This window comes from Mirounga angustirostris, unplaced genomic scaffold (genome assembly GCF_029215605.1).
Source record: "Mirounga angustirostris isolate CCGP_5_RB_7025 unplaced genomic scaffold, mMirAng1.0.hap1 SCAF_17, whole genome shotgun sequence".
Classification (NCBI taxonomy): Eukaryota; Metazoa; Chordata; class Mammalia; order Carnivora; family Phocidae; genus Mirounga; species Mirounga angustirostris.
In genome coordinates this window covers 43497784-43519629 of record NW_026991725.1, presented here as the reverse complement: position 1 = coordinate 43519629, position 21846 = coordinate 43497784, and the positions used below count along the sequence as shown (strand labels likewise).

The 21846-nt window shown below is 61.1% G+C and overlaps 1 protein-coding gene across 5 annotated transcripts in view; it reads right to left on the bottom strand.

Annotated features, from left to right (window-relative positions):
• The window catches only part of BAHCC1 (BAH domain and coiled-coil containing 1), a 66904-nt gene extending 45487 nt beyond the window's left edge, over window positions 1–21417 (bottom strand). Inside the window, exons 1-2 of one of the 5 annotated variants that reach the window (XM_064583099.1) lie at window positions 21245–21417; window positions 14320–14723 (exon numbers count right to left, since the gene is read on the bottom strand). In XM_064583099.1, coding sequence (XP_064439169.1) covers window positions 14320–14723; window positions 21245–21366 — 526 coding nt within the window. In that variant the 5' untranslated portion in view covers window positions 21367–21417. Of the gene's footprint in view, window positions 1–14319; window positions 14724–14902; window positions 15033–15456; window positions 15473–18460; window positions 18656–21244 lie in introns of those variants that run through there. The other 4 variants (XM_064583098.1, XM_064583103.1, XM_064583102.1 and 1 more) reach the window with 4 other exon arrangements.
• Window positions 21418–21846: the final 429 nt, after the last annotated feature.

Sequence of the window (21846 nt, the reverse complement as noted above, 5' to 3'; positions counted from 1 at the left end):
CTCAGGGGTTTGCTCATGGCCAGGTAGGGGGGGCCTGAAGGAGGGGAGACTGGCAGGAAGGGCAGAGAGCCAGGGAGCACCCCAGGGCAAACGCACACACACAGGAGAGCCTGGGGACACGGAGAGGAGAAGCCACAATGAGCACGTGAGAGCCGGCAAATGCTCTGTGGGATGTGAGCTAGGACGGCCGCAGGGAGGGAGATGGAGAAAAGGCTGGGGTCTAATTAACGAAAAATGCTGTTTATTTCTCAGGGAGATTGCATCGCCGTGCAGGGGTGGTGTGGGGGGAGCTGCCGGCAGAGGAGGGGGCCCCGGGGCAGCTGCCAAGCCTATGCCCTGGGCCACGTGGGGCCTAGAGGTGTCCTGCCAAGAGAGCTGAGGTGACTCGCCCGAGAGCCGCCAAGTGAGACCAAATCCCCAAGGGGCCCGGGGAGGGAGACTGGATCCGGGCCTGCCCAGCACCCACACCCAACGCTCCGCTCCCAGCAGACAGGGACCCGGGCCTCTCCTGGCAGAGACATCCAGGGAGCCCGACCTTCTGACGGGCCAGCCCTCCGCACCCCATCCCGGCCTTCCCCACTGCCTCTCAGGCCCCGGGGCCAGAAGCAGGGAAAGGCCTGGCTCCCCCGGGGGCTGTCACTGGCTCCTGGCGCAGTGCTTGGCCCACAGTGCTCGCGGGACAGTGCGGCAGGCGCAGGGTGGGGTGCGCCCCGTGCGCTCTCTGTGGCCTTGCAGTTTCTTCTAGCAGTACCACTGCTCCGACGAACCACCCCACTCCCTTACAAGTACAGAGATGAGGGCGCCTGGGTGGCTCAGTTGGTTAAGCGACTGCCTTCGGCTCAGGTCATGATCCTGGAGTCCCGGGATCGAGTCCCACATCGGGCTCCCTGCTCAGCGGGGAGTCTGCTTCTCCCTCTGACCCTCCTCCCTCTCATGCTCTCTGTCTCTCATTCTCTCTCTCACAAATAAAAAAAACAAAAAACAAGTACAGAGATGAGGCGTTCTCATCCCAGAAACAGTAAGCCTAAGGAGAGGGAAAACCTCACTTCTCAGAGGTAGAACCATGGTGTTTCTGGGCACCCTTGAGGTGCAGGGCAAGACGAGCAGCTCTGGGGGTGGGCGAACCGCAGCCCACGGAGCTGAGACCCCCAAGAAGAGGAGCAGGCCTGAGGAGGACGGGTGGCCTCCAGAACGGGGCCGGACTAGAAGCCAGCCCAGGGGAGCCCATGGGGGGGTCGGGCCTGGGGCAACCCGGCAGGAATTTCCACCGGAGGGAAAACGCAGCAGCGTCCCCTGCAGCTCGCACCTCAGCGTCCAGCCCTATGCTCCCCAGCTCCCCAAGGCCTGGGGCCTGCAAGGGGCCAGGGCGAGAGGCACTGGGGCAGAGAACCAGCCCTGGGCTTCCAGCCCCGAGGCCTGTGCTTCCACGTTGCTCCCAATGTGACCACAGGGCAAGCAAGTGGTCCCACTGAGCTCTGCCACCAGGACCCCGTCTGCCCCAGGGGACTTGTCCCCGAGTCTAAGAACTGATCCCCTCGCCCCAATTCACAGCCTGGGCTCCAAGCAAGTGTTGTGTGCAGAAAAGGCTCTACTGCCAAAGGAGGGAAGGGGCTTTGTGCTGGGCTGCCCGGACAGGACAAGGTCCCCAAAGAGCACCTCCCACGCAGCCTCAGGGGCTAGGGGGCCACAAATGCACCATGACCTCTGGCTCCCTGTCCAGTAGCCAGGCCCAGGGCCAGCTCCCTGCTCCTCGGGGGGACTCAGGGCCTGGCGAGGCTGCCCAGGGTCTGCCCTGACCTGCCCTGGCTCCAGGGGGCTGGGGGGGGCGGGCAGGTAAGCCCAGGCCACCTGCTGACCTCACCAGGGCAGGCACCTGGTTCAGGAACAGCAGGAAAAAGCGCTGCGCGGATCTCACAGTGCCGCATCCCCGTCACCCAAGCCACAGCCGGAGCCCTGGGCTCTGTCCGCACGGTGAAACTCGAACCCGGCTCATTCATCAGACAAATGATTACGGAGAGCGACCGCCATGTGTGGGCTCACCCACTCAGCGTGGCCCAGCCTGGAATCCGAGGAAACCACAGGCCGGGCACCCTGGCCTCCAACAACGGCCCTTGGATCTCTCGCTGACCCGCACTGTCCTCGAGGCCATTTTGGGGCCAAGTCACCGGCCTGCTGGTGGCACGTCTTGGAGCGGACATCTGCCGTGCTGCCGTGGACAATGTGCCCAGCCCACAGAGGAGCAGGTCCACATTTATCTGGGGGCCCTCCACGGAGCAGGCAGCAGGCTTTCGGAGGGGACAAGCCAGGTGGGGTCACTGAGGAAGCGATGACAGGGTTGTGGGGCAAGGAGGGGGCTGAGCTGGACAAGAGGGGAGAGAGGCTGAGAGGGAGGGCGTTCTCCGGTGGTCTGACCAGGTCCCATGCAGGGAGCCCGGGAGTGTGGGGGGACGAAGGGGACCACCCTCGGGGCCTGCAGCTGGGCCTATCAGGGCAGTTACAGCCTCAAGAGGGGTCCAGATCGAGTGGGGCTCCCAACGACCCCTGACCCCTGGTATTCATGCCTATATGTAGTCCCCTCCCCTTGAGTGTGGGTGGGATTAGACTCACTTCTACAGAACCGCTGTCCCCAGCCAGCCCCCAGTAAGGAACTGAGGCCTGTGGCAGCCCTGGGGGGAGCTTGCAATGGGGCCCCCCACCGCTGAGCCTTGAGATGCCCACAGCCCTGGCCGACACCTTGACTCGGACTCCTGACCCACAGAGAGTATGAGGTAATAACGTTTGCTGCTTTAAGCTGCCAAATTTGGGATGATTTGTTACACAGCAACAGCTAACTAACACATAGAGAAGCCACAGAACCGGGTGGGGAGGGGTTTTGCTGCACGTACAGTGGAGCCCAGAGCAAAGAAGGAACCTTCAGGAAGGACCAGGAGGGGAATCAGCAACTCAGGGCACAGATCTGCCTCCTACAGAAAAGCTGGAAATCCGGGTTAAGTTCCCCCCAGCCCCACCCTGGCCAACGGCAGCCTCCTGGCCCCGGCGACACAGACACACAGATGCACCCCCAGCGCCCCCCGCGCCCCAGCTTCCCTTCAAGCGGAGCCCAAGGTCACCCCAGCCCTTGACCACTGAAGGCACCAGCAATCGTGGAGGTCCCTGTATGGGGTCTCGTCCTGGCCCCCTCCCCTTGTGTCTGGCATTCCAAGGACCGTTTGCTCATCTCCCACACAAGGGCCCTTCTTTCTTAATCATTTTGGGTTTCTACTAGGTACTTGTCACCAAATCTACAACAGGTCATGAAGGATGGGATAGTCTCATGTACAGCTTCCCAACTTTTCTCAATCTCATCTGTATTCACACACACTAAGGACTTTTTAAGAGCTGGCCTAAAGAAGCACTACCACTTAATTTAGATTTAATTCTACTGTTAATTTAAAATAAATTAAAAGCTTATTTTTAGGAGACCCAAAGGGATGCAAAAAGTCTCAAAAAGGGGACTGGCTTCAGGCAAAGTGCCCACGAGTGACCTGCTGGCCGGGGTGGCTGGGGCACACAGCAGGCTGAGTGGACAGGACGACTGCCCCACTGGGCAGACCCGGCATGTCCTGTGGGTGCCAGAGTCCAGCTCCTTTCCGCTCCCTGCCGTGCACCCCGGCCAGGGACAAAGGGATCTGCTATCACTGTCCTACAAGGTGCCGCTGCTGAGGCCAGAAGGCAGGTGGGAGCCCCAGTTCTGCCCTCACCATATTCCCGTCCACGCCCGGGTCCCGAACCGCCACCTGGGGGCCGCCAGGGCCCTGGGGAGTGCTGGGGAGGAGGCATCTGGGCTGGTGCCCTGCTGAGTGCAAGGCGCCTTCCTGAGGGACAGGAACCTGAGCAGGGGGCTGGGAGGGAAGCAAGACTGGGGCAGGAGGATTTGTGAGGAAGGACCTCAGGGAGATGTGCGGGCTGGGGTAGAAGATCTACGAGGCAGAGGGGGAGTAGGAAGGCCCAGAAACCACCCGAAGCTCAGGGCTCCCCCTGGGGCAGGTGGGCGGTGGAAGGGAAGGGGAGTTGGAGATGCCTCCAGAGGACACACATCTCCCACCCACCATCACCTGGGGCCACCACACACCCAGGCGGGGGTGGCCGGCAGCCCACTGGAGCCTCCCAGCAGATGTGCACGGGTCAGGGGCTGCCCATGGAGAGCCAGAGGAGGGAGGCATGAAGGGAAGGAAGGAAGGGAGGAAGGAGAGAGGGAGGCCAGCGCTGACCTCAAAGTTTCCGGGTCTCCTGTGCTCAGTGAGGACGTGAGTGGCAGAGGACAGAGCCAGCCCACTGTGGGTGGGTGACCCTCCCCGTCTGCAAGTCGGTGGTCGCCACCCGACTTCCCCCCGGGGGTCTCCCCAGCCCCTCTGTCCTCGTTAAGCCTCACTCTCCTTGGCCAAAATCCACCTCAGGTCTGGGCACAGGTGCCTGCCAGGGGTCAGGGTTTGAGGGTACAGAAAAGGGGGAGCAGAAAGGAGGCTGCAGGGCACACCCACAGTGGGGGAAGGCTGGCGCGCTGAGGACAAGGAGGATGGGCTGGGGACAGATGCGCTGGGAGAGGAGAGACCCCAGGCCCACTCACGGCTCAAGGCCGGAGTCCCGGCCCCCGTAACATAGCATCTCTTCACGCTCACACAGAGAAATGAGAGGTAAGAGAGATGCTCACAGAAACATCCCCCCCACCCCCCCGCTGACCCACCCGGGGACCTGCCCCGGGTCATCTGACCAAGTACCCTGGTGCCATCTTGCCTCTGGCCTTGGATGGCCCCCTACGGGCTGCAGAGAAAGATGCTCAGCAGCCCCCACTCCATCTGTGGGGCTCCCAGACTCACAGACCGCCCTGCCCAGACCCAGGGTCTCCATCTTCATCCCCGTGATGTCAAACCCTGTGAGAAGCCCCAGACACAACTGACGAGCCCCCATGCCTACGGCCCCCAGAAGCAAAAGCCAGCCAGGAGGATGGTAGGCCCCCAGGGCCAGTGCAGGAGGCAGAACCCGCTTTCTACCTCTGTGCTCAAGGCCACTGGACCTCTAGACAGACCACGGGGAGGGTCTGGAGGGACTGTGACCCATGAAGGGGGGCCCCCAGGAGGTGCCCCATGTGCCTCCCTGCCTGTCCCCAGGGAAGCAGCCCCTCCTGCAAGACGCAGGCACCAGTCACTTTCTTTCCAGGCCTCTGGGCACATCCTGGGGGGGGGGGTGTACAAGTGTGTGTGTCCAGCCAGCTCTAATGGACTCTAATGGGCTCCGAAGACACAGAGCAGGGGCCGCCGGCTGTCAGATGGCCTGGACACGGCCAGTCCCACCACGCACACCTCCCTGGCCAGGTATCGAGCCAGAGAACCAGGAGCCGGCTCCCAGGGCTCGAGGTCCAAACAGCAAAGCGGCACCGCGTGAAGGGCCTGCCTGCCCGGGATGGAGATGCCACGGAGGGCAAGGGGGGAGACCCACGGCCCCTGCCTTCTCTCTGCTCCCGTGTCCCTCATTTTCCTTTGGTTGGTGGCCCCCACCCCACCCCTGAGTCCAGTGCCTGCGCAGCCACCCACCAGGAGAGGGGCAGCCCTCCCCAGCATCCCTCCTCACCCGCCACTGCCCTAGGACTCAGGTGAAGCCTCTGGCTTCTGCCCCCAACCCCCGCCGCCAGGGGTGACACTAAAAGGGGGACAGCTCACTCTGCCAATCTGTTTAGGGCTGACACCTTTTAAAATGTGGCGCACACAGCTTGGGAGCCTCTGTCAATGACAGAAGATGCTTCTGGAAGGTGAGGAGTTGCTGACCTGGCCCCCGGGAGGTGTCCACACAAGCTGGGGACATGCAGAGGGCACTGCCAACATGCGTGGCCCCGTGAGGCGCTCAGGTTTGGGGGCAGGGCACCTTGGTTTTCAGTGAAGGGTCAAAGCAGACCCTGGCACGTCTCCCACCCCTCTCTCCCCAACTCGGTTCTCCCAGAGAGGGTCCTTATCTTCCCTTTACTCCAATGTGGGAGTGAAATTGCAGGCGAAAAGCTGAATGAGGCTCTCCTCATACCCACAGGCATGTGCATGCCACCCAAGCGTGGCACGCACACCCACCTCGGGGCCCCCACCGTCCTGGGTGGCCCAGCTCCGGCAGGAATGAAGGGACGAGGACACCCCAGACTCAGGACTCTGCAGCCCCACGGGAAAGGGCACCAACCCCACCAACACTGGTCTGGGGAGCTGGGCAGGGGCTGCTGCGCGGCCTGGGGGCTCAGGGCACCCAGAAGGTCAGGGCCTGGAGGCCACGCAGCACATGGGACAGGAGATGGGCTGGAGGCCCAGGGAGGCCCTCCAGGGAAGGAGAGGTGGAGTCCGAGCAGAATGTGGGGGCACGTTCAGGGCTAGGGGGGCCCGGGAAGAGCTGCACGGCAGAATCACTGGGGGGCTCTGAGAGTAGGTGAGGCCAGGCCCCAGTGGGACCAGCTGCAGATAGAACGTGTGACAAGCCTGGGCACCGCGGCTGTGTCAGCCGCCCCCTGGAGAACGGGCTGGGCTGGCTCCAGGAGGGGCAGGGAAGGGGAGCTGAGAAGGGGCCTGGGCCAGCACCGTGGCCAGAGCCTGTGGGTGGCTGGGCGCAGACGCTGAGTCCTGGGAATGGCGGGAACTTGGTATGGGGAGCCCTTCCTGCAAGGGGAGGCTGGGGTCTCCAGGGGTCCACAGTGAGAGTGGGCACGAAGGAGCTAAAGCAAGGCGCGCGGCTCGCCGGGGCCAAGCCGTGCAAGTGAGGGCCCTGAGTGGGCTCCACCCTGGCAGGGGCCCAGGAGCTGAAGGACAGAGCAGGTGGCAGGAAGTGGCGATGCACCAGCATGCACATTCAGGTCACCAGACACCTGGCCCTCCCAGGGGCGCTGGAATGGGATTCCTTGAAGGCTGGTTGTGGGTGAGCGTGAAGACCTGGCCAGCGCCGTGAGCACAGGTGAGCAGGATGCGACCTGCGACCATGCACTGGGGGCACGCGTGAGCTCAGCCCATTGACACGCTGGCTGCCCCCGTCGGGGTCTGCGGGTGGGCCTCCGCCTCTGCCCACACAGGGGACGGGGGCTGCGCCCAGAGGCACTGCCTGAGGCGGAGCCCGTCCCACGGTGCTGCTGGGTGGACGCCGGGCGGAAGCGCAGGCCCAGCCCACTCCCACCACCACGTCCCCACCCTGGGCTCGGCTCCTCAGGTCTCTTGTCCAGCTGTCCCCGGCGGGCCTTCTTCTCTCCCCTGTCCAGCTTAGCTCAGCACGCCCACCTCCGAGATGGAGGGGCCACCCCAGTGCCCGGCCCTGGAGCCGCCTGTGGAAGTCCCGAGGAGGAAAGCCCCTGGCTTCCCCGAGGGACAGGCCGACGGACCCAGCCAAGAGCCGCCATCCAGTCCCGGGAAGATGGCAGGGGCGGTTCAGTCCTTATGTCATTTACGTCAGGACTCTCTTTCTTGGCACGGTGCCCCAAGAAGGCACTGCCCCCAGGCCACCCTCGGGGACCCCAGCCAGCTGCTTAGAGGCTTCTGCAGACTGCATGCCAGTCCTCTCCCCCCTCCCCATTTCTGGAAATTTCCAGTGGAAAACCAAGTTCCTGCCCTGGGGACGGGGAGGGGCTGCTTCATCTTTCCTTCCGGTTCCAGGCACACAGTGGGTCCCCCCCACCAAGCCTCAAAAGCATTTGCATCTAAAGACACTGGACTCTTTGTTGGGGGGCCGGGAGGGGGGAGGGGAGGGAACCCAACCCACCTGTTCATTCCCTTCTCCTCCTCCCCACACCCCAGGTCAGAATGAAAAAAACCACTTCCTGGCTGATCCCATCTGGAACCTAATCGCCCAGACAGCTGCTGCGGCCCTCGGAGACCAGCTCCTGGCTCCCAGCTCAGGCGCCGGACGCCTCCCTGCCAGGCCTGCGCGGCCCCGGGGTGATCACAGCGACCCGAGCTCCTCCAGCGCGGCCCGGGGCCCCCCGGTCGCCTGTCCTCCGGGGGCGGCTGCTCACGGGGCCACAGGACGCACTGATATTATACATTACAAACAGGGGCGGCCCACTGTCAAACAGACCTGCGTGATCTAAATGGTATATTATCCCATAAAAACGTCAGAGCCAAGGTGGAGCGGCAGTGCCATGCTCCAGGGTCCCAAGGCCCCACCTTCTCCCAGGGCTGGGGGGGTGGGATGGGGGCTGCGGGACGTTTTCTAGACACCACACGCAGGCTTTGATTATGTCCTGATCCCCAGTCTTTGGTGTGAGAAAGGAGGCCCCAGAGGTTAATGAGGACCGGGGAACCGGGAGCTGTTCCCTGGTGGACGAGCAGAGGTGGGGGGACATCAGAGCACGTCACCCATCTGCCAAACAGGGCGCGTGCTGTGCATCCTGACACCGCAGAGTCACACGTGGAGAAAGTAACGTGATGCTGCAGGAGGACCTGGGGGTGGGGGGGAGGATGCTTCAAGGGGCACCCCGGAGAGACCAACTCTCCAGGAGGCTGCAGGCAGAGGCCAGTTTGAGAACCTTCTCTGGACAGGTGATGATGCGCCAGGCTGTCCTTCGGAGGGTCCTAGGCCATCTGTCCTGGGGGGCTGGTTTCTTCTCAGAAACTGCCAGAAGTCACTCCCAGGCTGCATGCAGATCGGCCTGGCTCAGGCAAGGACTGAGGACATGAGGCCAAGAGAATGCGGGAGAATGCGCCACGCCAAAGGCTGTGAAGGGTCTTCTTGTGGCACTCTGTGACAGAGACCAGCCCAGGGGCCAGGCAGGGCCCTGGTGTCCCTTCCATGCTGGCCCTCGAGGAGGAGACCAGGGCCCCTGTGAGAAGCCCACACGCTGAAGGAAGGCACGAGCCGGGGGCAGAAATGAGGGAGTGGGGCTGGTGGGAATCCCCAGGGACTCTGGTCAGGCCAATCCAGACAGCTTCCACGCAGGGTCCAGGGGTGCAGGGCAGCTCCCCACTGCTGGGGCCCAGAGATCTCTCCCAGGAGGCAAGCAAGGGGGGCTCCGGGGGGTGGTGACCACGGCCTCTCTCTGCCCTCCTGGAAAGCACTCATTCCCAGTGGTACTGGCTGAACTCTCTGGTGCTTGGGAACCCCCACCCCCACCCCCTGGAGCTAGACCAGGGACATCCTGGGACGTGTAGTCTTTTAGGAGTTAGGAGGGCCCGCAGGGATTTCCGGGGGCGGTCCACTAAGGAACAACAAGGAAGAGGAGAGACCAAAGGGGATTACCCTGACCCTAATCCCTGGGTGGAAATTCAACATTCCTGGAAGTGGCTGAATGTAGACATCTGCTGCTGAAGACACAACCAATGCTGCAGTTCCTGCCTCGGGTCCTCCCCGCAGTGGCTTCTCAACCAAAGCCGACCCAACTCTTATTTTGGCGGGGAGACCTGGGAACTCCCTAGAGAGGAAAGACCTCCACCAAAGTGTCCCCCCCACTCCTACCCTCCTCTGACCACTGACCCCAGACACCAGGAGAGAAGCGCCAGCTAGGGGACAGGGGCGCTACCTGCCCAGCTCCCGCCGAGGCTGCCGCGCATCCCGCACACTCCAGCACATTATTTATGCTCACAGCCCATTCTGATGACATATGTAAGTTGACAGCGAACATCCTATCAACTTGCTGGAGTGTATCTTGATTGTTAAAACACACTCTTAAAGGTGTACGATCGTTTATCAAATTAAAATAGCCGCACCTAGCCTGTCTCTTTTCTGCCTCCCCTGAGCGCCCCCCCACCTTCAGCCTCCCTCCTCCTTCAGCCTCCCAGGCATCCTGCCCTTGCACTCAGGCCCTCCTCCTGAGGAGACACTGTCCTGTGCTTCCAGGGACCCCAGGCCCGGCGCCCCCTCCCCACGCTGCCCCAGGCCAGAGCAAGCCCACTAATCGCCAAGAAGTGACAAACGCCAGAAGCCCCACCAATTAAATTTAAACTCATGCAAAGCTCAGTGGCCAGTAAATTATTATTTTTATTAGCTTGAACCAAGTTCCCGTAAGAGAGAAAGTCAACTTGCTCCCATGAATGGCTCTTGTATAATTTATTTAACTCTGTGCTCTTTGCCAAAGCCTGGAATATTTTTAGCTCGTTCTGTTGTTGGATTTGGCTTTTTTATGTGTGTTTCTGAGGGGTATTTTTAGCCTCATCCGTGTTATTCTAACAGACTCCTATGCGTTCCGTCCTGTCTGTGCGGGCTGTTGAACCCAGTCTCGAGGCAGAGGAGGGAGATTTCTAAGAATAACCGGGGCGCATTTGGGGGTGAGTGTTTTCCAGGGGCGATGTGCTATCTGTACGAGGCCGCTCCCTGCCTCGCTGGCTAATTTGTTTTATTACTCACGTGACCTGAATATTCCTATAGGAATATCCTTATAGGCAATAATCAGACATGGGCAGCACAAGCCCCACTGAGAAAAAACCCACATTCTAAAAATGGCTTCGGAGGGGCGGGCAGGGCCGCTGTGGCCGGGCTGGTCTATGCGGCCGCCGGATCCCGGGGGCTCTGCAGCGGGGCGGCCCGCTTTGATGTCTGGTTCTGTCACTTCCCGAGCAGGATGGGTAGAGTCTTCAGAAAGTAACTCTTTTCACACCTACTTAATGTTGGTAACTGTTGCAGAAACACCATGGTGTCATTGAGTTAATGAGGTATTTACAAAAATGTATTTTTTTCTTTATAAAAAAATATCACATGATGAGGAAGGGGAACCTTTGATGGGGTCTTTTCACACTAGGAAATTATCTTTCTTCCTCCAGTGTGTTTTGCTTTCTTTCTTTTCGAGGTTGGCAATCAGAAGCGCGTTTTGCAGGGAAGGAGTTTTCCGTACTCCCAACAGAAGGGACCTGCCGCCCTGTTTATTCCCAAGCTCCCCCCCCCCCCCCCCCCCCGGCCCTCGGCACCTGGCTTCCAGGCCGGGACATTTACACCCCAAAAGAGACAAGAGAAGAAGCAGAGAGGAGAACCCAACCCGCGGAAATCGGCACCTCCACCTGCCTTGGGTAGAGGCCCAGTGGTTCTCGAAGGCTCGGCCTGAGGGGGGGATGGATAGAGAAGGATGGAGGACAGGAGCTGACCCGGCCGGAAGAGGGGGTGGGGACCGGCTTCTCCCGGGCCCTGCCGCCTCTTTTTCCAACGTGCTGGGAGAGGCGCGGTCCCCGACCGCTCCAGACAGTAGTGCTGGTGAAAAATCTCGGGTTGATGCGTTGTTGATTTTCCTTTTTTTTTCCCCTAGATTTCACAGTTTTGCCTCCGGACCATCTGTATTAGAGACAAGATCTAACACTGCACTAAAAATAATGATTCCAAACATTTTAATTGCACCTTTTGGTGACAAGGTTACTGGAGCAGCGCTTTACCGTAAAACCCTACAGCCCGATTATAAAAGCTACCAGCACTTTCATTTTTAGAAAAACAATGGCAGAAACCCTGGAGCCCAACGTCCCATCAGGGTCCTCAAGCTGACGTCTTGAAAGCACTGGGTGGGGCAGCGCAGGCCGGCGGGCAGGCGGGGGAGGGGAGCCCCTGGGCTCAGCCCGGGTGGCTGAGCCAGGGATGAGGAGTCCTGGGAAGCTGGGGACTCCATCCCTGGTGGCTGGGCCCTACTCCTCGTTGGACCTGGACACACAAGAAGGCACTTCAGAGCAATTTCCCTTTGGGCGGGGGCGGTCGGAGCAGTCGGGGCTGGGAGGGGCGGCTTGGCCTGGCCGGCGGCTCGGAGGCCGTTGGCGGAAATGGGAAGAAAGTCCGCCAAACTAGCCATTTGGAAATCCGCACACAAATGGGGAAAAAAATGTTTTTAACTTGATTATACTTTTTTTCTCTTTCTAAACTAGATCATGTATAGATACAGACCAAAGCAAAGTGATCTGGGGTATAATTCCTTTAAAAAAAAATTGATGTAGCTAAATTTTAAAAACCAATACAATATTCTGGCTTTCAGCAATTTCAGAAGGCTTTCAGCGGCAGATGTTTCTAGCTGGATGCCCGTTCGGCCAGCCTTTCTGTCACTAATGGGTTGGGCACCTCCAAGCACAATAGGTCTCTCTGGTCCCCCAGGGGGGTGGCTATGGCCTCCAGGAACAGGGAACACGTGGCCCTTCAGCCCCCCTCTGAGGGTGCCCTGGGGACCTCCAGCGCCCTCTAGAGCACCCTGCGTATGGGGAGGAGGGCTGGGTCTAGGTCAAGGACACAGACCAGGCCAGCGCCCACCTAGCATCTCCAAACCCAGCATGGCCTCCGCTCCAAGAACCACGTGCTCAAACTTGGAATGAGCAAGACAATGGTCCGGGCCACCCCGTCCACATTCCCACCTGACTTAGTGGTGCCTGCATCTGGCAAAAACAGAAAAGGGACATGGCGGCTGACCAAGACCTGGCCAGGCTGTGGGTTGATGAGTGGGGACAGGGGAGGCAGCCGTGACCTGAACTGACGGAGAATCCCACCTGGCCGGGCCTCCGCAGAGTGGGATAGCCCTGGGGAAGCCTCAGCGTCAGGGGCCCTTCCAGACCCTTGTCTCGGGGATGCTCCTACCTGCCAGGCTAGGGGGCACAGCGGGTGTGTGTGTGTGTGGGGGGGTTTGCAGCTGCTCCCTCCCCATCCCCCAACCTGCAGGCTCAGCCTTTCCCCCCCTCAGCAGGGGCTGCAAGCCTGCAGCCAGCAGAAGGGGCTGGTAGAGAGGCTGCACTGTCCCTGCGGCCAACATGAGCCTGAGCTGCAGCCCCCCAGTGTGGGCTGAGCTGGGTGGGCAGCACGTCAATGCAGGGGCAGGAGAGACACTTAACTTCAGGGACAGCCAGGACAGATATTTTTAAATCACCAATTTCCCAAGCAAGTACGTTTCCTCTTTCGAGTTATAAATCTAGATGGGAGAAAAGAAAAGGACAGAAAGAGGGAACAGCAAGGAAGAGCTAAAGAAGGGCAGCCTTGCCGAGGCCCCTCACCCAGGGCTGCGTCCAGCAGAGCCTGGGAGCCCAGCCCCTCCACTCCTGCCTCCTTCTAACTTTCTGAACCTCTCCGTGTTGTAAATGCTAAAAGCCCATTAGTAATTAAGCAATTTTGCATATTTTTTTCTTTTTAGGAAATTTATGTTTTTCTGTCTGACTGCCCTCCCTTCTGACATTTTCCCTTCTAGCCGAGTCTTCCATCCGTTTTAATCCACACAGTAATTGTAATCCCATTAAAGCAGATATAATTTTATTAGTATTCACAGTTCATCAAGCTAGCAATAATAACTGTAACCGCCAAATTAACAAACAAACCCAAAAAAGCGGCAAACACCATTTCTGGTGTTTAGAACAAACTGTAAACAAGAGCAAGCCAGCCTTCAAGGTTGACCAGCAGGCCCCCTCGCCAAGCCCCAAACCTTTTTCCTGCAAACTCTGTGGGCTAAGGCCAGTGACCTCCAGGGTCTCCTCGAGGTAGCTGCCCCTTGGCTCCCCGCTGCCTGGCTCTGCTTCTCCTCGGACCTTGCTCTACAGGAGAGCACCAGAGCTGCCCAGAGGGGTTAGTGTTGCTCCGGAGGCCTGGGTCAGCCCTGCCAAGGACCAACGCTCTCCGGAAGAGAATCCGAGAGGGCAGGAGCGCCGGGCGGCCCCGTTCTCTCCCCTTGGAGCAAATTCGCTGCGCACTCGCCTGCACCGAAATCCCGAGGCGCCCCGCGCCGCCCCCAGCCCAGCCGAGCCGGCGCCCCGCACTGCCCTCCCCCAGGGCCGCGGGCCGCGAGCCTGGGCCGCGCTCTGGCCACGCTTCGCCCGGCTTTAGCAGGATACCAGAGGCACTTGTTAAAGCACATACAACCCCTGCAAACCCATTCTCACCCTGACACTTCAAGGCTTTATATAGAAACAGGATTTGCTCGTCTTACACCAGCAGTCCCTATTAACGCTCACCCCGCGCACACACCGCCCTAATCCGCCAGGCCGCGGCGCCCCCCGCCCCCAGTCACAACAGCCGTTTTGTTCCCGCAGAAAGTGCCTCGTTGTCCCAGCCCCAGAATGTCTTAAGGATGTGAATGCAGAATGCAGAAATGAGGTTTCCGGGGAATTTAGTTTTTCTGCAGGAAGGGTGGGGGAGGGGCGGGGGGGGAGAGGCTTTATTTTTAGCCGGCTCCGGGGCTGCCCCTCCGAGACCCCGGGGACCCCGGGGACGGCCGCTCTAAACCGCGATGATCCGGCTGGGGGCCCCGCCACCGGAGCCCCGGCAGGGAAATGAAACCGAAGGCTGCTCGGCAAACGCTCCAAGGAGAGGAGGGGCGCGCGCCCACTCCCCCGGGACCGTGCCCACCTCTCGGCTGGGCCTCCCCTCCCGCGCCCGCCCCCGGCCGGCACTGACCTGTGTGCGAAGCCATGGGCAGCGGCGCCGGGAAGTACTTTCCGGGCTGGAAGTGAGCCGGGGGCTGCGCGGCGGGCCCGGCGGGGGCAAGGCGCGCGGCGGCGGCGGCGGCGGCGGCGCTGCGGTGGCCCAGGCTCCCGCGCTCCGGCAGCAGATGCGGCGGCGGCGGCGCGAAGTCGCGGCCATCCATGCCGGGCCCCGGCCCCGGCCCGCCGCCGCCTCCGGGGAGCAGCGCGGCCGGGGCCCCGGGGCGGCTCGGCGCGCGCGAGCGGCGCGCGGGCGGCGCGGAGGAGGCGGCGTCCGGGGTCACCGGCGGGGTAGCGGGCGGGTCAGCACGCCGGCGGACTGGGCTCCTCGGCGGGCGGCCGCGCGCCGAGCCGGCGGCCGCCGTGCGGGTCCATAGTCTGCGGAGGCAAGCACAAGAGACTCGGTGACTCGGGGCTCGGCTCGCCTGGGGGGTCCGCGCCCGCCCGCCGCCCGGAGCCGCGGCCGGGCCGGCCGGCCGGCCGGGCCCGGGACACTCGGCGCGTCTCCCGCCGCTCGCGCGCGCGCCGAGCCAGCCGGTCCCCGCGCGCACACGCACCGTCCCGGCCGCGCTCGGCCCCGAGGCGCCTGGGGTAACCCGGCTGCAGCGCTCGCCTCTTCCCCTTCGCGTTCCCGCGGGTCCCTGCGGCGAGGGCGCCGCGGCAAAAGGCTGCTGGCTCCGCTGGGTGATAAAAACCCAAATCTGCGAAGCCATCACGCACACACACACACACACACACACACACTCACACGCACACCCTCTCCCCTCCCCCGCTGCCCAGAGGTGTCTCGGAGGAAAAGGCCTGAGGTCCACGCTCGCCTTTTTCCTCTCCCCCCTCATTCCGAGGTTCAGCTTTTACTACATTCCGCTTAACCGAATAACCATGCTAATTAAGCGAGTAATTTTATTGATTGTAACTCAAGAGTTGTTGTTTTTTTATAACCTTCCTTTTCTCCACTTCTCCCATCCCCCCACGCGTCTTTCGGCCCATTCTTTAGAACGCGCCGCCCCCCCATCTCCAACGGGATGAGGCCCCCACCCCCGGCACCGAAGCCGGGACCCCGGGCCAGTTCCCCAGAGTCCCAGGAGTCTGCGTCCGCCGCCGGTGTCACCTGGGCGGCCACGCCGCAGTGCCCGGCCTGCCGTCCCCGAGCCGGGAGCTTCCCGGCGAGGCTGGAACAATTACCCCGCCCCCCAATCAAATTCGCCCAGGATCTTCCTCTGCGGACTGGGGACTTTGGGGCGGGGGTGGGGGGGTGGGGGAGTGCTCTGAGAGTCAGAAATTGTTCTCTCTTAGCGCCCCAAATCGGCCACAGAATTTCTCCCTGCAGCGCCTGCCCCGGGTCGCCGAGCCAAGTCGGTCTCCGCGCGGCCGCGCAGCCCGGGTACGCGGGGGTCTGCGGCGGCCGGCTCAGCCCTCGGGCCGCGGAGAGCCGGCCGCGCCCCGCGCAACCTTCGCCCTAGCTCAGGTCCCAGCAGACCCCCGGACTCAGCCATGGGTTTCCAACCTCCCGGCAGAGCCACTTAAAAACACCCCCACCTCCCTTCTTTCCACCCCCACCCAACTAGGGGAGTGCACTTCGAGGCTGATTGTGGAGCCACGGAGCAGGCGACAGAAAATGCACGACCGTGCGCCCGCGTGAACCTCTTTCACTTTGCATATTTCCCCTCATTTCCTAAATCCGCATTGTTTTAATGTTTGATATCACCTCCAACAAACGGGAGATGGGTAGGCTCAATAGTCTTGATTGTGAACCGTGCAGAAAACGTGTTTGTTTTTTTTTTTAGCCGTCCCACGAGCGACTAAGATGTTTTCCATTTCGTGAATACCATTTTAAATTGCTATATTTAATGCTACGGGTTCTACAATGTCTTATTTGCAGACTATTTTGTGTTTGATTTAATCTATAATCGAAAACATAATGTATTAAGTGAATACATATTTGCTCAGCTGATAAGCTTTTTTAATATTTATTCGGAGCACTTTTGCATTGTAAACAAATGGGACCTAGACAAAGAGTTCTCTTTGTCTCTCAACTTCATACAAAGGGGTTTGGGGTTCCCTCGCCTCTGGGGATCGCCAGCCCTCTCCCCCGGTCTAACAAATACCTCGGGTCGCCGCCGCTCGGGCCTGCAAAGCGAGCGCCAAGCCGCCGGGGCCAGGGCAGCACCGGCGAGGGGGCTGCCCGCGCCGGGGTCAGGGGAGGGGCTGCCCGGGCCGGGGGCCTCGGGGAGGGACAAAGAGAGAGGAGGAGGGGAGGGCGGTCTGGAACCCGCAGCTTCAAAGGCGCCGAGGGCCGGGGGCTGAGCCCGCGGGGGTGCGAGGCTTCCCGGCGGCCTCCGGGGAGTCGTGTGTGCTAGGCTTTTGTTTTGTGGGGTTTCTTTCTTCCTGTAAGCGATTTCAGAATTGTCGAGACAGCGCGAGCTGCTCGCGATTCTCGGGACGCGGGCTCGGCTGCCAGGAGCAATTTTGATCTTCCACCCCCCGCGGGCGGATCGCGGGCTCACCAACCCGCCAGACTGTTGTCGCAGACTGGGGGTGAATTACTGTTGCCCGTCCGTGCAACTGCAATCCTTTCAGGGTTGGAAGGACTTTCCTTTGTGTTCTTTGCTCCCGAAGAGAGGCCGCGCAGCGCCTCCGCGTCTGCCAGCGAGCGGCTCCCGGGGCCTGCGGAACCCAGGCGGAGGAGGGCGCGGGGCGGGGACGCGCGGCCGCCGCGGCCTGGGCCCGAAGCCGCGGAGCCGTCACCCGCCGGTCCCGGGGCTCTAAGCCCCCTCCCCCCGGCTCCGGGAGAGGCCGCGGCGGAGGACAGCGCGGTGGCCATAGGCCTGGCCGGTCTAGGGGAGGAAATGGAGCGAAAAGCTGCGGAAGGCAGGGGGCCTCGCGCCGGACAGAGAAATGATGACAAGGGCATTTCGGAAAGAACCAAACTTCAGAACGCTGGGCTCCTCCCCGGGCTAGCGGGGCTCGGTCCCCAGAGCCGCCGCCCCCACTGTGCGTGGCTCGCGCCTCCTGAATCTGGGGCTCCTTTAGGTTTGCTTTGGTTTTAACTAAAGGACTAAAAAAACCGCCGCCGCTTCGGCCGCCCTAGGGTTACGAGCACCCCTTTCTGTGTGGCCTCCTCGGGCGCCGTGGGGCCTGCAGGCTGGGCTGGAGCCAGGGGCGCACCGCGGCGCGGGCTGCTCGGGCGCCGCCGCAGAACCCGCTCCCTGCGAAACTGCCGCGCCCGCCCCCGCGGGAGAGGGCTGAGGGCCGGGGCCGCACCGGAACCCGCGCCCCCAGGGCGCACTCGCCCGCAGACCCCGCCTGGCTGGCCGTGGTCCGAGCCCCGCGCGCTAACCGGGACGCGCGCGGTGAAAACGCCCCGCTGCGCTGGCCTCGCTGCCCCCCTTCTCCTTCCTCAACACCCCCACCCCCCCGGAAAAGAATCTCTGAAATGTTCTGCAATGAATTAGGCTCTGGAAACCGAAACCCGAAGAACTCGCATTACCCCTGCCCACCCCGGCCCCTCGCCCGCACCTAGCCGGCGGCCGGAAAGCCTCTCTGGTCAGCGGCCCGGGCCGCCTAAACCACCCGAGCCGGCCCGTTCCCAGGGCCGCCGAGCGATCGGGCGGGGCCGACCCGGGGCTGCTCGGGGGAGGGGGCGAGGTGGGGGGGCGAACAATCGGGGTTCGTTCTTGGTGCCGCCAGAGCCCGGCTCGCGTTGGCGGGTCCGGGTCCTCGCCGACTGTCCGCCCGGAGCCACCCGCGCGGTTCGCGCTGGACGCAGCCTGGCGGTCCCTGTCCTGTCGCGATTATTTATTTTTAATGCTGGGTGTCGATCGAGACAACAAGCGCTCAGAGCAAAGCAAGGACGCGTTACGGGGGGAATTTTAAACCGATCGATAAGATTTTTCAGAGGAAAAAAAAATCGCTCTTATATATAGTCCATCTTAAAAAAAAAGCCTACTCGACATTATAACGGAATTTTTAAAAGGGAAGATCTATATTTCTTAACATCACAACCCTGAATTTATCTTGCTAAAAAGAAAAAAAAAATGTAAATCCCCAAAGCCAAAATAAAATAATAATAAAAATACAAAAACAAAAAAATGAAAGCAATTTCAGTTACTTACTGGAGGTTGTTTCCTGGATACAATTGAATGCAATACAATTAAATCAGTAAATGTGACTTTGTTTTGTATTCCTATTGGTATTTTCAATGTGCTGACTGTTGCACTGTAAATGCACCGCTTCCACAACAACGACTCTAGCGAGCCCATCCAGAGCGGCTCTCAAACCTGCAGCCCGGCGCGGCGAGCCACGGGCCCTGCATACTAATAAGCTCGTGCCACTCAGCCCCGAGCAGCGGGCGCGCTGATTGGTCGCGCAGCCCTCCGCGGCCGGGAGCTCGTGCCACTCATTCGGCGTAAACAGGCCTCCCAATAGGCTGGCGCCGGGCCAGAGAGCTGCCAATCAGGGAGCAGCAGGGCTACTACTGAGCCCGATGGCGCCTAATTCAAGCCCGGCGACTGCGCAGCTCCTCTGCGCAGATCGTTGCTGCTGAATGGGAATGTGGTGGCGCAGGGCGGGAGAGGGAGCGAGGCGAGTGGGAGCGCGTGTCCGCGCATAGGAGGAGGCTTTTTCTTTTTCTTTCTTTTTTTTTTTTTTAAACTTTAATCCAGCAGGTCTAACGTTTGGCTTCTGGTGCACAGAGGCCGGGAGAAGAAACAGCAACACCCGTGAAGGCAGATGTTTTTTAAATACCTGAGATCTGTCTGGCAGGTGGCTGAACCCTGCGCAAGTAGGCCCGAGCTCCAGGCATAGAGGCCTCCTCGGGTTGCAGGCCCTTCTACCACTCCAAGACCTTCGTCTGCTCAGGCCGAGGTCAAGAATGCCCGCACGCCCAACGCCTGGGCAGCGCGGGACCCCAGAGTCACCTGCCCGGTTGTCTCCTTTCCCTGCCTGCGGATCAGACCTCAGGGAGAGGGTCCTGCCTCTCTGGCCATCTATCTGCCAACTCTCATTTTAATCTCTCACGGCCATACTTTGCAACGGAGCACCGATGAAACTGAAAATCGGGGAATTTATGTCTAAGACAAAGATTGCTCTTTTCATCTGCAACTCGATTTTAAAAATATGTTCACCTTGATATACACAATGCACAGTATTTCTCAATGCCACTCTTCTGCATACCCGCTAAATTCTCTCTCCAGTTAAAAAGAGCCACTGAACGATTATCTCCATCGTTATCAGATGCAAAGCACTTTTAAAAAGATTCTCCAAATAAATATTTCTGTTGGAATTTGGTTTCCCAACAAAATGCTATTTATTCTCGAGGAGTCAAGGTTAGGGTTAGGGATGTCTCAGTAGTGATGGGTACATTATTTTTACTGCTCTTTCTCATTGTGAATCTCTGCCTCCCTCTCTGGGGGACAAAAAAAAAAGGATATTTAAAATAGATGCTAACAAACGCATGCACACGCATTAGAAATTCTCCACTGGCTCATTCCAATAGGGACACGAAGGGGTTAAACCCGAGGCCTTCTGTTGTCTCCTTCCTTTTCCCGCCCCCCCCGCCCTTTCCCGCGGGACCGCCGGGATTGGCTGGCACGCTGCCAGCAGGCTGTCAATCACCGAGTGTAAACAAGGCGCTGATTGGCTGTTGTCCAGTCCGCACAGGGCCTCCTGAAAAAAGCAATTACTGGCTCCGCGGTTTCAAGGCGCCCAAGGCCGCTTGATGAAAGGAGATAAGCTGGGGACAGTTTCCAGGACCCCCACGGGCCGACCCCGGCAGCCGGGAGCCGAGGTGCGCTGCAGAACCCGCGGATCAAAGGAATCCGGAGAGAAAGGGGAAGCAGGCGCACGGCCCGGGCCGGCCTTACCCCGCGGGCATCTCTGACCTGTGGTGGGGGATTTGGGCGGCGGGCGGGGGCTCCGGGATTCGGCGCCCGTTTCGGGCGGCGCGGCCGGCGGGGCAGCTCGGGAGAGCCGGGGGCTGGCAGGTAAGCACCGGGACACCGCGATCGCGGGACAGGGCGCGCGGTCCCGAGGTGAGTCTCCGGCGAGGCCCCGACGCGGCGGCGGGGACAAAACCCCCGCGGCCCGAGCCCCTGGCCAGTCCCGAGGTCGACGCCTTCGGAAACGACCCCGGGCGGCGCGCGGCGACCGCGGGAGGAGAGGCGGCATGCATAAATCCATAAAGCGCCTGGAGATCCGATTAGCGCGCGGCTATTCATTAGGCCGTGGGCGATTGAATTAGGTCCCCGTTGCGGACCCGGGGGGGGTGAGGGGGGGCGGCTCCGGCTTGGCGCGGCCATCGGGGCGGGGGGTGGCTGACGACGGACCACCGGGCTCGGGCCGGGCTTCCGGAGGATGGAGTCTCAGTGGCGGCCCCGGCGTGTGTGGGGGACTGGGTTCCTCCGGGTCCCGCCCCCGCGGGTATGTGCGGAGGCCCCCCGCTTCCCGCGCACATCCAGGAAAGCCGGCCCGGCTCGGGAGAAATCAATCTCACCCAGGGGTGGGCGGGCGGGGACGGCCATCGGCCTGGTCTCCGGGACCGCTTGCAGGGCCAGGCGGGGCCGGAGCTCGGGCTGGGAGCGGCCTGCCGCGCGGTCCCGGAGCGCGCCGGGCTCACACTGCGCCCCGGGCTCCGGTGACCTGGTGCGCGGTGGCTGCCCGGTCCGTGCGCCTGGGGGCCCCCACCCGCTTCCCGCAGCCCCTCGGCACAGCTCTCCAGCCTCGGAGCCCCGACCCCCGGCAAAGCGCCGCTCGCTGACAACACATTGCCTATTCTGGCTGGGAAACGGAGTTCCCCATTTCTGACTTGCTGCAATAAGCTTGTTTTCTGGCCCAGGAACCTTTTTTTTTTTTTAATGTAATATTAAGTATTAAAGCTCCATTTGAAATTAAATATATACCTGAGCAAAATACATCTAAGAAAAACATCCTCCATCCAAGAGAGAGAAGACCTTGGCGACCCGCAGAACACTGGAATTTCTCCTAGCTCCCCAAGTGCGCCGCTGCGGCCCCCGGTGCCCATGAGCCGGGAGGGGACTCCTGGCGTCTCACCGCCTCGTGGGAGAGACGCAGCGGCTTCTAGTCTCCAGGATCCCCCAGCCGGTGCGCGGAAGGGTGCCGGCTGGGAAATCCCCAAACCCTGCTTCCACCCCCGCGGGCAGAAGATTGTCTGAAGGTCCTGGAGCCTGGCTGATGGGCCCCACCCCCGCCACACTGGAGACAAGCTGGCTGCTGAGGGAACCGACCCGCAGAGAACAGCATGGGTCCGGGACCTCCCTGCCCTCCACAGGTTGCAGATCGCCTTCACTGGTTCCTTGCCGCTCACCTTCACCAGATTACTAATCCAGGGGCTGAGAACTAGCTTTCAGAACCTCTGCAGCGCTGTGCCTGCCCCTGGTGACTTGCACCTGGACTCAGGCTGCAGGCTTGTGGAGAGCCTGCCAGCCTTGGGTGTGCAGCTCCCTGCCCCCTCTGCCCCCCCTGCCCCTCCTTCTGCCCCCAC